The 12685-nt window shown below is 45.9% G+C and overlaps 1 protein-coding gene across 1 annotated transcript in view; it reads left to right on the plus strand.

The window, feature by feature from the left end:
- Positions 1–8337, plus strand: part of RASA2 (RAS p21 protein activator 2) — a 142182-nt gene extending 133845 nt beyond the window's left edge. Inside the window, exons 20-21 of the mRNA XM_045088450.1 lie at positions 123–215; positions 7405–8337. Of these exons, the coding sequence (XP_044944385.1) occupies positions 123–215; positions 7405–7420 (109 nt within the window). The 3' untranslated portion in view covers positions 7421–8337. The remainder of the gene's footprint in view (positions 1–122; positions 216–7404) is intronic.
- The last annotated feature ends 4348 nt before the right edge of the window (positions 8338–12685 follow it).

Genomic DNA, 12685 nt, shown 5'->3' on the forward strand with positions numbered 1-12685 from the left:
AAACAAGAAGTCCTCAGTAACAAAGAAGAACAAAGTCATCTGTTTTAAAAGGGCTCAGGATTCTTTTCTTGCACTTAACTTGGCTGATTTTTGATGGACTGTGGTCCTTATTCATTCAACAGACTTGTTTTGAGGACCTACAGTACGGAGGGACTGTGTGGGATCCCTTCATTCCCAACAGCCATTGTGTGGGAATGTATTCCACCCCTCTCTGGGTAAGTAGTTCAGAGCTGACTTTTTCAGCCTGTGTTAGACTTTTTGAAAAACCCCATTTCTACTTTTCTCAAAAGCAGTTGACATCAGGTCCTGTATTGACTCCTGTACATTACCCTGCCCGGTAGCTTGACCATCAGTGCAGTCCTTCTGGGTGTTAGAATTTGATCATGTTGTGCCATTTTGCTGAATTGTCTAGAGAAGATAAAGTAACAGCACCAAAGACCAGTTTAGTGGGTAACTTGTGCCCCCAAGGAGAGAAGCCAGAATACTTCCCTGTTAGTGCCACAGCAGCCCTCTTAGCATTTCTAAATAAACCCCCATAAAACTTAGCCCTTGTAACTCCAGAAGAGTTTAAGGTTAATAAAGAGGAAGGAATCCGGATCCTGCTTTTATCGAAATAAAAGAATCCCACTCAGACTAGCTCATGTATTAGAAGAAAACTGGTCAGGGGCACCAGGGTGGCTCAGTGGGTTAAGCCTCAGTGGGTCATGGTTTCAGGATCCTGAGATTGAGCCCTGCATCGGACTTTCTGCTCAGCGGGGAGCCTGCTTCCACCTCTCTCTCTGCCTGCCTCTCTGCCTACTTGTGATGACCTCTCTCTGTGTTAAATAAATAAATAAAATCTTTAAAAAAAGAAAACTTGTCAGAAACTTCAAAGACTTCACGGTATATTCTATAATGTAAACAAGCTAGTTCTTTAATGAGAGAGGGTGCCATACTTCGCCCTTCCAAATTGCATGATTCCAAAAGAGGAGACCCCTGAGGCCAAATAAAGTCCCTTTTTGTGTACACTAAAGTAAGAAGGCATAGCTACCACTGCTGGATTCTGATTGCTGACACTGCTACTCCCAAGTCAGTGGCCTTCAGAGAATAACCTTTCTTAGACAGACATGACATGCTTCAACTTCAATCACTGATGTTCAGAGACTTTGGCCTTGTTTCCTCTTAGGCATACTTACCTGAGATTTGGCCACTTCTGTGGCCAAAAGTTTCATTCTTCATCCATTTGACTTCTTAGCTTTGTGATACCATTTGCACCGTATTTTAAGCTTATGCCTATATTTTATGTTAGCCCAGAGGTAGTGTAACCTGTTGACAGTCCTTTGAAGATTTGTTTGTTTTTTGCCTTGTATTTCAAGTTCTCTTTGTTTCATACTGTCAGAAGCTTTGTGTTTTCCTTGTGTCAGTCTGCTTTTTGACATGGAGTTTAGTCCTCAAATACATAAAGTTTTTGGTCATCAAGGAAGAATTCTGTTGCCTATAGTGAACAACATCGTTTTCCAAATTTAGCATATTTCTCAGCTGAGAACTGAGAAAGCCACACTGCCCATTCAAGAACCACCCATCGTTTTAGATGGATTCTCAGTGCAGGATGGAGTGCTTTATCTGTGTGCATGGCAATGACTCCTCTGATAGGCAAAGAGGCCTATCAGAATCTCCCAAAGGAGACAAAGAGCTCAGGGGAGGCAAGGTATATAATTTGAAAAGGCATAGTCAATGTTATAAATTTTACACTTGAAAATACACACACCTCTTTTCATTATTCAAACTACTGAAAAAGCTCAACAAAATCTTACTGATACAAATGCATAGGAGACTGATTCTCACCCGGAGGCCCTTTTCAAAATGGAGCCTGAGATACTTGTGTTAATGAGGATCACTTTTTTTTTTTTTTTAAGATTTTGTTTATTTATTTGACAGAGATCACAAGTAGGGAGAGAGAGAGGAGGAGGCAGGCTCCCTGCCAAGCAGAGAGCCCAATACGGGGCACCATCCCAGGACCCTGGGATCATGACCTGAGGCTTTAACCCACTGAGCCACCCAGGTGCCCCAGATCACGTTTTTAAAGTTTGAGAAACACTGGAATGAGGGCTGATGTATTAAATCCTAAATCCTGAGCCCGAATCTCAGTCCTAAATTCTCCATCGAAATATGTGTCAGGAGTGAGGATACTGCCAAAATCACTGCTTTGCTGGAGCTTACAACCCACAGGGAGAAGGAGGCCTGAATATGTGTAAGCTGTCAGATGGTAGTTAGTATGATGGGGCACAACAAGGACAGGAGTCAGGGAGTGCCACGCATGGGGCCCAAAGATGTGGTGCACTTGGAAGGAGAGATTTGAACGAGGAGGTGAGGAAAGGAGTTCAATGGATGTGTGGAGAAAGATCCTCACAGAAGAAATAAAATGTAGGGTGTGCTCAGAGGCAGCAAGGACCTTAGTGTGGCCACAGCAAAATGTGTGAGGGGAATGGTAGGAGCCGGGTGGTAGAGGGTATTGCACAGTGAAATGACATGACCAACTGACCTTCTGTGGGTTGTTGTGACTGCCGAGTTGAGAGAGGTCTCAAGGGAGGTCTAGGAAGAAGTGGGAAAGCCAGTCAACTAATATCCTAATCCTGTGAGGGATGGCAGCGCCTGGGCCCCAGGGTGATAGCACAGAGCATCTAAGGAGTGATTAGATTCTGGATAGAACTGAAGGTATCAATAAGATTTGTTGACACAGGAACGTAGGAGAAAGGAGTCTAGAAAGATCTAGTAGCCTAAGCAACTGGTTACTGAGAAGCGAAAAACTGTAAGAAGCGGTTGGTTTGTGCTTTATCTGTGTGCATGGCAATGACTCCTAGAAAAGATTCATTTAAATTACTTTGTACATGCATGTATTGTATCTAGTTTTGTACAGTTATCATATCTTCCTCAGTAGATTGTAAATGATTCTTCCTGAGAGTGAAGAGGGGCTTATTGTGCCCCACAGCCCCTCGCTCTTAGATGAGGAGACTTAATGCACATTCCATGAATGAATGAATGACAGTGGCTAATGATGGAGGAGCAGTGACACTGATTGGAAGTCACGACTCAGCTAGAAACTACCTTTATGATCTTGGTCGGCTAACATCTTTAGGTTTGGTTCCCCTATACATGTAAAATGTTTAAGTTTTTGTCTTCAAGAACAAGGTGTTAGGCCCTTGGTATGCACTAAGCACTCTGCTAAACAAGGGAGCCCTAAGATGAAGCCTTTAGGTTGTGGTCAAGCTAGAGACTGGACCAGAGTGACCTGAGGATCCTTCTATAAGTTCCATATGCAGACAACCCCCAGGGTCCCTCCCACTCACCCCTCCCCAACAGTTTGTGTAGATAATTTAATTCCTTCAGTGGATCTTTCCTGACAGAATGTGCCTTGCTTTCCCCCAGGGTTCCAGGACTATGGACCAATTGAGCAGCATTGACAGACCCTATAGACTATTATAATCCTCTTCCTGTCATCCTTGGAGGAATTAATAGAGTGGGTCATTAATCAAATCACTGATTTACAAATGAAACATCCTGGTGTAGGAAAAGAGCCCAGTAGCCAATTCTGCTTAAGCGTTGAATTAATTAAAGAGACCATTAGACTGAGGTGGCTCTATATCATGGCGGCCTATATAAGCAAACCAAAATCTAAGCCTATAAATGCCTCAAGGTTACAAAAGCAAACCCTAAGGACAGCAATGACAGCCAGAAGGCTTTAAGCCATAAACCAGTCAATAATGTCCCTTCTTCACTTCCGCGTCTTCCCCTATCTATCCCCAGACTCCTGGTGCAGAGAGCTCCTAGCCACTTCCAGCCTGGCGTTTCTAATTGGAACTGATTTTTGCTCCGATAAACTCTTAACATTTTTCATATGCTGCAGTTTATCTTTTAGCAATTTTTAGACAAAAGGCCGCCTTCAAAGAGCAAAGCTGTACTGACTTGTGACAGTAATTTTTATTCGGATTCAAATGAGCCAAAGGGACTGACAGTTGCATTTTAACATCACAGAGGGTAGCATTTTGGCTGATCATCAGCCCTTCCAGTTACCAAAAAAGATGAGGCACAGATCCAGGCCTTTTCCCTCTGGCTGGCTTTATGTCTTACAGCAAGCCCTCCCCCTGGCCCACCCATTATTTATTAGGAAGGAGGAGGAAGTTAAAACCTGTAGCCCTTAGTAATGTTATGATCATTTTTGAAATTCAGCTGGCACTTTTTGGTGGTGGTATAAAAGAAAATAGCTGGGAGCACCTGGGTGGCTCGGTTGGTTGAGCCTTGGACTCTCAATCTCAGCTCAGGCCCTGATCTCAGGGTTGTGAGTCCAAATTCCACATTGGGCTCCATGCTGGGTGTGGAGCCTACTTTAAAAAAACAAAAAACAACTAAAACTAAAGTGCTAAATTTCGAAGTCCTTTGTAACAAGATAATGAAGCAAATCATTCACTGTCACAGTTAAAGGCCCTATGGAAATTTCCATTTTAACATTTGAATTTGACATTAACATTTATTTTTCTTAAATGCTTATGGAAATAAAAAGACTTGCTCAGTTTAAGAGGGACACAGGGTTGCCTGGGTGGCTCAGTTGGTTAAGTGTCTGCCTTCAGCTCAGGTCATAATCTCAGGTTCCTGGGTTCAAGCCCCACCTCGGGAGAAGCCTACTTCTCCCACTCCCTCTATCCTCTCCCTGGCCTTATGCGCGCACTCGCATTCTCTCTCTCTCAAATAAATAAGTAAAAGCTTTAAAAAGAGAGAGTGATGGAAATGCATAAATTAAGCACTGCTTGAAAGCATTTTATCTACTATATTTGAGAAATATACAAAAACCTTCACAAACAGACCATGAAAATTCAATATGGAAGTAAGTCACATACCCAGCAAGTCTTAAATAGCGGTAACTAGAAGTGCCAAGATTCAGTAAACTTTTGTTGTTTCAGCCATCCTTGCAAACGTGGGGAGGGATTCAAGTTTCCATCAAGGGGTGTTTTCTCAAACTCAGACTAAATTTTCTTGCAATTTCCTGCCGTTCCAGCTCAACCAGCCCCATGAGGGGCTCTGCCCTGGAACCCTTGACTTGTCATTGTAAGGAGACAGAATGGGCTTGGGGAGGGGCCTCCCTGTGCAGGTACCCAGAAGAGCCAAAGAGAAACTCCTTTCTTCAGACCTGCTTCCTCTAAGAATAATCCTTTTCAGGGCATCTTCTACAGTTTTTCAAATTCCCATGTCACTGGAACTTTATGAGCCAGGGGGAGAGAGTCCAGGCCACCCTTCTAGCCTCACCTGGTTCTGCGTCAGTACAAACCTTCCCTTCCAGCATATCGCTCAAACTCCATACTGCCAACTCGAGGGCCAGGTTCTGCTGCTAGACAGGAGGCTCCAAGCAGACCACAGTTCTGTAAGGGGGGGTGGGCATTGATATGCATTTTATGAGCAATCTTACGTAATTCTTATAATGATCCTGACATGAAGGGAGAATGTGCTGCCCAGAGAGGCCAAGTGACTGTCCCACTCATCAGTCCAGCCAGTGGAAGCCAGAGCAAGGCTTAAAAGAACTTGGAAGCAGGGGCACCTGGGGGGCTTCTTAGGGCAAGCATCCAACTTTTGGTTTCAGCTCAGGTTATGGTCTCAGGGTCCTGAGATTGAGCCCCAAGTCTCCCAGAGTCTGCTCCAGATTCTTTCTCCCTCTCTGTCTCCCTCCACTCCCACCCCTTCTCCTGCTTCCCTGCACATGCAAGTGTTTGCTCTCTCTCTCTCACTCTCTCTCTCAAATAAATAAAATCTTAAAAAAAAAAAAAGAACTCGAAAGTCAGCTAATGACTGGCTGAGTGCCAGTAAGCTCCAGCTGCCACCCAGAAGCAAGGAACAGAATCACAGGACGTAGCCAGGTTCACAAACCAGTCTCCAAATGGGAGGGGCCCAGTGTGGGCATCAAGGACCAAGAAGCTGGATAGAGAAACAGGAAGTGGCAAGGATAGGCCCCTTGGGGTGGTCTGACACCAGACAATCCAGGAGTGCGCTCCTCTGAAGCCCGAAAGGGCCTAGAACTAAGGTAGGCATGGGGAGAGGACTGTGAAGGATAGCCATGGTAAGGATGGCCTGTGAGATGTCAGTGGCCGGGGCCAGGGCCAGAACCCAGAGAATCAGGTGGGTCAAGGTGGCAGCACTAGAGCCTAGAGCCCTTAGGTCAGGTGAGTGCTCCGGAAGCTGCACTGTGCCTCATTTGCTAGGCCCAGACAGTGTACTATGCTCGAGTGCAGCCCGAGACACCCCTGCCCTCAAGCTGGGAAGCCATCTCCACCCTCATTTCCCCCACACTGCCTGCTCGGCTGCTCAGGGTGGCCACCCTGCAGGCTGCTTGCCCCCCTTCCAGGCCCAGGTCTCAGGCTGACTAGGCTCCCCCTGCATGACGCTGGTTCCTAATAGCCATTTTCTTCCAGGCCTGTGGACACCCTCTCAGGCAGCCAAGGTGGACTAAGTTCCCAGGCTCAAGCCTCAGGTTCCTTCCTCTCTCTGGCTGAGTCCTGAGGTCTGGGCTCAGACATCCTGAACTTCAGACAATCACAGAGAATCCTGGATAAATCCCTCCAGAGTCATCTCCATGGAGTGACCAAATCTGGGTACTTTCCAGAAGGTTGTCAACTGAAGGCAGACTCTTGACCCCTGAGATAATTCCCCTTTCTGCAGACCTGGGAACCAGCAAAGGGACCTTTCTTATCCCTCCCAATTTATCCCTCCTATTTAAGCCCAAACCCCCTGGGGAGGGGTCTCTAGTCAGGTCCTGCAAGTCAGTTCCCAGCTGTGAATTAACATTTTAGAGGGTTTGGGGAGAAAGAGAAGACATTAGACTAGTGGTTCTCAAAGTGAGGGGACAGAAACCCAAATCCTGAGGTCCCGCCCTGACCGAGTCACTCACAGCTAGGAGGCGGCCGGCCCTCTGGTGTCTGGTCAGTGTGTCCTCTGGGGGATTCTGACAGTCTCTATTCAGACGGAGAGCACCTGCTTCAGCCATTGGTGAGTGTGGGGGGCTGCAGGCGGCTGTTCTCCCTGACACTGCTGACAAGGGGAAACTAGCCTCCATGTCTGGGTGGAGAAGGCGATTCCTGGAAGCACCTGGTCATCTGCCGAAGCCCTTCTGACTTATCCTAGGTGTTAACATTGAGGGAAAGGCTCAGAGCCGCATCAAAGTGGCGCAGAACCATCTAAGATAAAAAATTCAAGTTCCCCAAATATTATCATTGGGAGTACTTAGAAAGGCTCTACTGTGGTGTCTTTTACACAAATATTGTGAGTCACAATAACTGTGTTTATCTTCTTTTTTCCTTCAGCAAATAAGGAAACATCTGCGGGGGTGCTGATATTTATTTATTTTTGGATGAAGCATGATGATGTTGGAAATGTTTCTTTCAGGATTCTAGAACACTGAAGCTGCCGGCAGTGCCCCGAGGAGGTAACTGGTAAATAATGGAGACCGTCCCTTTTACTCAAGGAGACCTCAGTGTGTTCTTCCTTGTTTAAAGTGACCCCGCTTCAGGCATCTGGCTTCTCAATAAAATGTGAGTTCAGGCCAGTGGGAAAGGAAAGGCAGTCCTAGTGGAGGGCGCCTGGCCTGATAATCCCAAATTAAATTGCTCTTCCGTGCCTCAGTTCCCCCCTGCTTCTCTGCCGCATGGCGGAGCTAAGAAGCCAGGTGCAGCTGCAGACTCTGCGTGTGAGCTCATTAAGCCAGGCCCTTGCTAGGGTGCTTACCGGTAGGACCATAAACCTCCTGCCTCAAAATCCTACTGATCTCCATGGCTTCTGCACTTCATGTGAGAAGAAAAGAGGTGCTTTGTATCCTATGACAATAGAGCAAGAACAGCCCTACTGAAAACCTAACCCAGAGTGTCTGACCCAACAGCATCCCCTGACTCTGTGTTCCTGAGAAAAAGGCTGGATGCAACCAACGTTTGGAGAGAATACTTATTTTTTTTTAATTGGATTGGAAGAAACAAGAACATATATCCACACGCAGACTTGCAAGAAAGGCTCATTGCAGCTTTACTTGTAATAGCCCAAATATGGTAACAACCCACATGTCTGTTAACAGGTGAATGGTTAAAAAAAAAAACATGGTTTATCCAAACAATGGAGCACTCACTGCTCAGCCAGATAAAGAGATGAGCTACTAGCACACAGAACAGTAGGACTGACTCTCAAAGTAACTGTTCTGCTTGAAATAAGCAGGGCAGAAAGAATATGAGTTGTGTGATTCATTTGTATAGAACTATAGGAAGAGCAGGGGCGCCTGGGTGGCTCAGTCGGTTAAGCATCTGCCTTCAGCTCAGGTCATGATCTTGGGATCCTGGGGTTGAGCCCCATATCAGGCTCCCTGCTCACTGGGGAGCCTGTTTCTCCCTCTTCCCACTGTTTATGCTGTCTCACTCTCTTTCTCTCAAATCAATAAACTCCTAAAACAAAAAAGCAAACTCATCTATAGAGGGCTGGTCATGCGTGTAGGGAGGCCCGTGGGAAGGAGCACAAGGACACGAGAGAATGGGGGTGCGGCGATGGTTTCATGAGTGGTTTTTCACCAGTTAAAATTCATCGAGTGGTACAAGTACAGATGTACAGTTTGTTGTATGACAACAATGCATCAATAAAGTTCCAAAAGAATGGGCTGGCAATTCTATTTCTTGGAGAAACTGGTCCCATTTCTGCTCGAGTCCCTACTCTTCCCGGCTGGGTTAGAAACATGTGGATTTTTGTGGTGAGCTGTTGACCCCAACAGAGAGATGAAAAGTATTCCAGGGCAACTGGTGTGTGCGTTTGTGAGTATAAAGTGACAGGGAAAGAAGAAATGGATCTTCTTTACAGCAACTGTGATATTGGTCATAATCAACAATGTGAGCATCGGTTATGATGAGGCTGAGTGTTTCACAAACATTACCTGATTTAGCGCTCACACAGCCTTGTGAGAAGGTACTGTTGAATCCACTTCACAGAGCAGGACATGAGATCTAAGGGAGGCTGGGTAAGTCCCTAAGGTGCGGCAGGAGGTTCAGGGTTTGAATGGGTCTGTAAGACTGTCCCTGCCTGGTGCGATCAGAAGTGAATTTTATTTCATAATTTTTAAGTACTTCTCAAACTTGCTATAGTAAACATGTACTACGATTAACCAGCAGTATTTGAAAGCCTTTAAAATTATTATAGCCACTTTGTAACAATACTTTTAAAATTCTTCTCCAGTAAGAATAATTCTGTTTATTAAGCCTGTCAAGTGTCACCTGATTAATTTCTTATTTATTTTTAAAGATTTTATTTATTCATTTAACAAAGGACCTTAAAATTGAGCATGCCTCAGGATCACTTAGACAGCTTGTTAAAACAGGTCGTGGGGCCAGCCCCAGAGTTTCTGATTCTATTTATTCATTTAACCCCTATTCTGGCAGGCAGTGCTGGAGGAAACAGAAACAGAAATTGCGGAGTTACTGGAGGCCAAGGTTAATGAACTAACAACCATTCCGACTGAGTCTGCACCTGAACCTCTATTGGAAACACTAGAAACGGGAGGGGCTTAAAGCTCCAGCTTTGGGAGCACTGGGGTGGCTCAGTTGGTTAAGCAACGGCCTTCGGCTCAGGTCATGATCCTGGAGTCCCACATCAGGCTCCCTGCTCAACAGGGAGTCTGTTTCTCCCTCTGACCCTCCCTCTTCTCATGCTCACTCTCTCTCTTTCTCTCTCATTCTTTCTCTCAAATAAATAAATAAAATCTAAAAAAAAAAAAAAAGCTCTCCAGCTTTGGAGTGTTCTGCTAAAGGCTGCTCACCACAGATTTCTAGGAGCTCTCTTGCAGTAAAAGAAAAAAATATGTTGGGTTTATGGATTTAAGAGCAGATGCAAAAGCCCCTAGAGACTCAGGAGGGAGCTGTAAGAGGCTTCTAACAGGATGGGCCATCTGCTGGATGACTCCTGCGGGAGGCAGTCCTAGAGTGCATGCTATCAAGAAGAATGGAGCAGTTTGGTAATTGGACATCTAATCTTATCTGGAGGGCGGGAGCACTAGAGTCTGTGCAACTGGCAAAGGAGCAGAAGTCACTCCTTTTCATCAGAAGAGGGGGTCATTTAATCACTTTTGTGTTGGGGGAAATGACCAGGTCTGTCTTGTTCCAAACACAGGAGAGGGGGGAGGCTTGTCTCAACATCGCTGACCTGCAGTTAGGAAACCACCATCTGGCTGCCAGCAGGTCTGGTTGTCACATTTTCAGTTCAAAATCCAGAGTCGTTCTCAAAACCCCAAAGAGACTGTGTCTTTATTTCTTACCTCCAGAACCGCTGTTCTCTTCACAACAGTTACTGTGTGCTTCAGAGAGGGGTCAGCAATACAAACTCTAAATAAAACAATCCCAATAAAAAATGTAAAACTGGAGGACACCTGGGTGGCTCAGTTGGTAAAGCGGCTGCCTTCGGCTCAGGTCATGATCTCAGTGTCCTGGAATCGAGTCCCACATCAGGCTCCTTGCTCAGCACGGATCCTGCTTCTCCCTCTGCCTCTGCCTGCCACTCTGCCTGTACTCGCTCACTCTCTCTCTCTCTCTCTCTGACAAATAAATAAATAAATAAAATCTTAAAAAAAAAATGTAAAACTGGTTCACTGCCTGCTTCTTAAACTTTGGAACTGAATGTCTGCACAGTTTCCAAGGATGCGTCAGTCCAGGGATGGTTGAGTGGCTCAGCCATTTGAGCATCTGACTTTTGGTTTTGGCTCAGGTGGATCTCTGGGTCCTGGGATGGAGCTCCAAGTCAGACTCCCCGTTCAGCAGGGAGTCTACTTGTCACCCTCTCTCTGCTCCCCTCCCCCTGCTCATGCTCTCTGGCTCTCTAAAATAATCAAATCTTTAAAAAAAAAAAAAAATGCATCACTCCAGGAGTTCACGTTTCCATAAACCTCTATTCTACTGGGGGTAATAGAAATCAGAGCAGCTTGGCATTAAATAAATCAGAGTGCTTTTCTTATGTAATGAGAACACGCAGAGGGCAGCCCAAACAGGGTCAGCTGCTCTACGATGCTCTCCGAGACCCCGACTCCTTCTATCCATCTTCTCAGCCATCCAGACTGTGATGTCTGGTGATTATGTACCAGATAGCAACTTCACCTTCAGCGCAATGACTGTATTATCCCAAAAGAGGACAAATGAAAGAACAAAAGACAAAAACCCAGCTCTTTTTAAAGAGCTTTCTGAGGGGCATCTGGGTGGCTCAGTCAGTTAAGCATCTGCCTTCAGCTCAGGTCATGATCCCAGGGTCCTGGGATCCAGCTCCACATTGAGCTCCACTTGGGGCGCCCAGCTCAGCGGGGAACCTACTTCTCCCTCTCCCTCTGCCACTCCTCCCTGTTGTTCTCTCTTGCTCCTGCTCTGTCTCTCCTCTCGCTCGTTCACTCTCTCTCAAATAAATAAAACAAAACCTTTAAAAATAAAGAGCTTTCCGAGCAGCCCCATTTATCGGCTTCTGCTTATGGCACCTGTCAGTGCTATGTCACATGGTCGCCCCATACACAAGGAAGCCTGGGGAAGCTTCTTTTCCTCGCCTGGTTTGCCAGTGGCCATGCTGAAATCAAGTTACATCAACAAGGCAGAAGCGGAGAATGGATAGTAGGAAGACTGCCAGCAGCGTGGCCAGCTTTGCCGGAACCCAAAACACATGTTTAACCAGCCCATGTGAGTCACACCTAAAATTATAACAACAGTGAAATGAGTTCCAGGCCTGCCTCTGATTTAGAAATGCTCAATGTGTGAGGAACCCAGGCTGTGCTTGTAAACTGGTGCAGATCCCACCCACTGCTCCCGTTACCCCTATGATCCTGGCTGCTGGTCCAGATTGTTACCTCCCAATGCCCATCTTCCCCTTTCTCTGTAAGTAACAGAAGCCCCCATTTTTAGCTGTGCACATGTCTGCCTGGAATAAAGACTCTATTTCCCATCATTTTTTGCAGCTAGATATGATCATGTCGATAAGTCTGGCCAGTGGAATCTAAGCACAAGTGCCGTGTGCAATTTGGGGGAAATGTCCTTATATGGAGAGAATGTGCACTTCTGTGTCTACTTCTCCCTCTGAAATGTAGACAAAATGGAGCTCAGAAACCATTTTGGACCATGAGGTAGAACTCACACAGAGGATGGCAGAGTAATAAAGTATTAGGAGCTTGGATTCCTTATGATCGTGAAGCTTCCCTAGCAGCCCTGGCCTGCTTATTCATGAATTTCATTTACATGAAAGGGACATGAACTTCTATATTGTTTTAACCAGGGTTAATGGGTTTCTGTTACTTGCGGCTGAACCCAATCCTCATGTTCTACTTCCTTGAACTTTCCCACTGTGCATAGGAAGGATTTCTCGTCTCATCCGTGGTGGTCCATCTAGTTTCTGACCCTTACTCTGTCCCTGTCCTCTGGGCAATGGCATTTGTCATCATTCCCAGATCCCTAAGCATGTGTTTGAGTCCCTTTCAGTGACCTCTAAGTGCACTCTCTTGACACCCCTCTGTACTTTTTTTTTTTAAGATGTTTATTTATTTATTTGAAAGAGAGACGGCAAAAAAGGGACTAGAAGCAGGGGGAGTGGGAGAGGGAGAAGCAGGCTTCATGCTGAGCAGAGTGCCTGTTATGGGGCTCTATCCCAGGGTTCTGGAATCATGACCTGAGCCAAAGAC

The sequence above is a fragment of the Mustela putorius genome, unplaced genomic scaffold (assembly GCF_011764305.1).
Source record: "Mustela putorius furo isolate JIRA1106 unplaced genomic scaffold, ASM1176430v1.1 tig00003834_pilon_pilon_pilon, whole genome shotgun sequence".
NCBI lineage: Eukaryota > Metazoa > Chordata > Mammalia > Carnivora > Mustelidae > Mustela > Mustela putorius.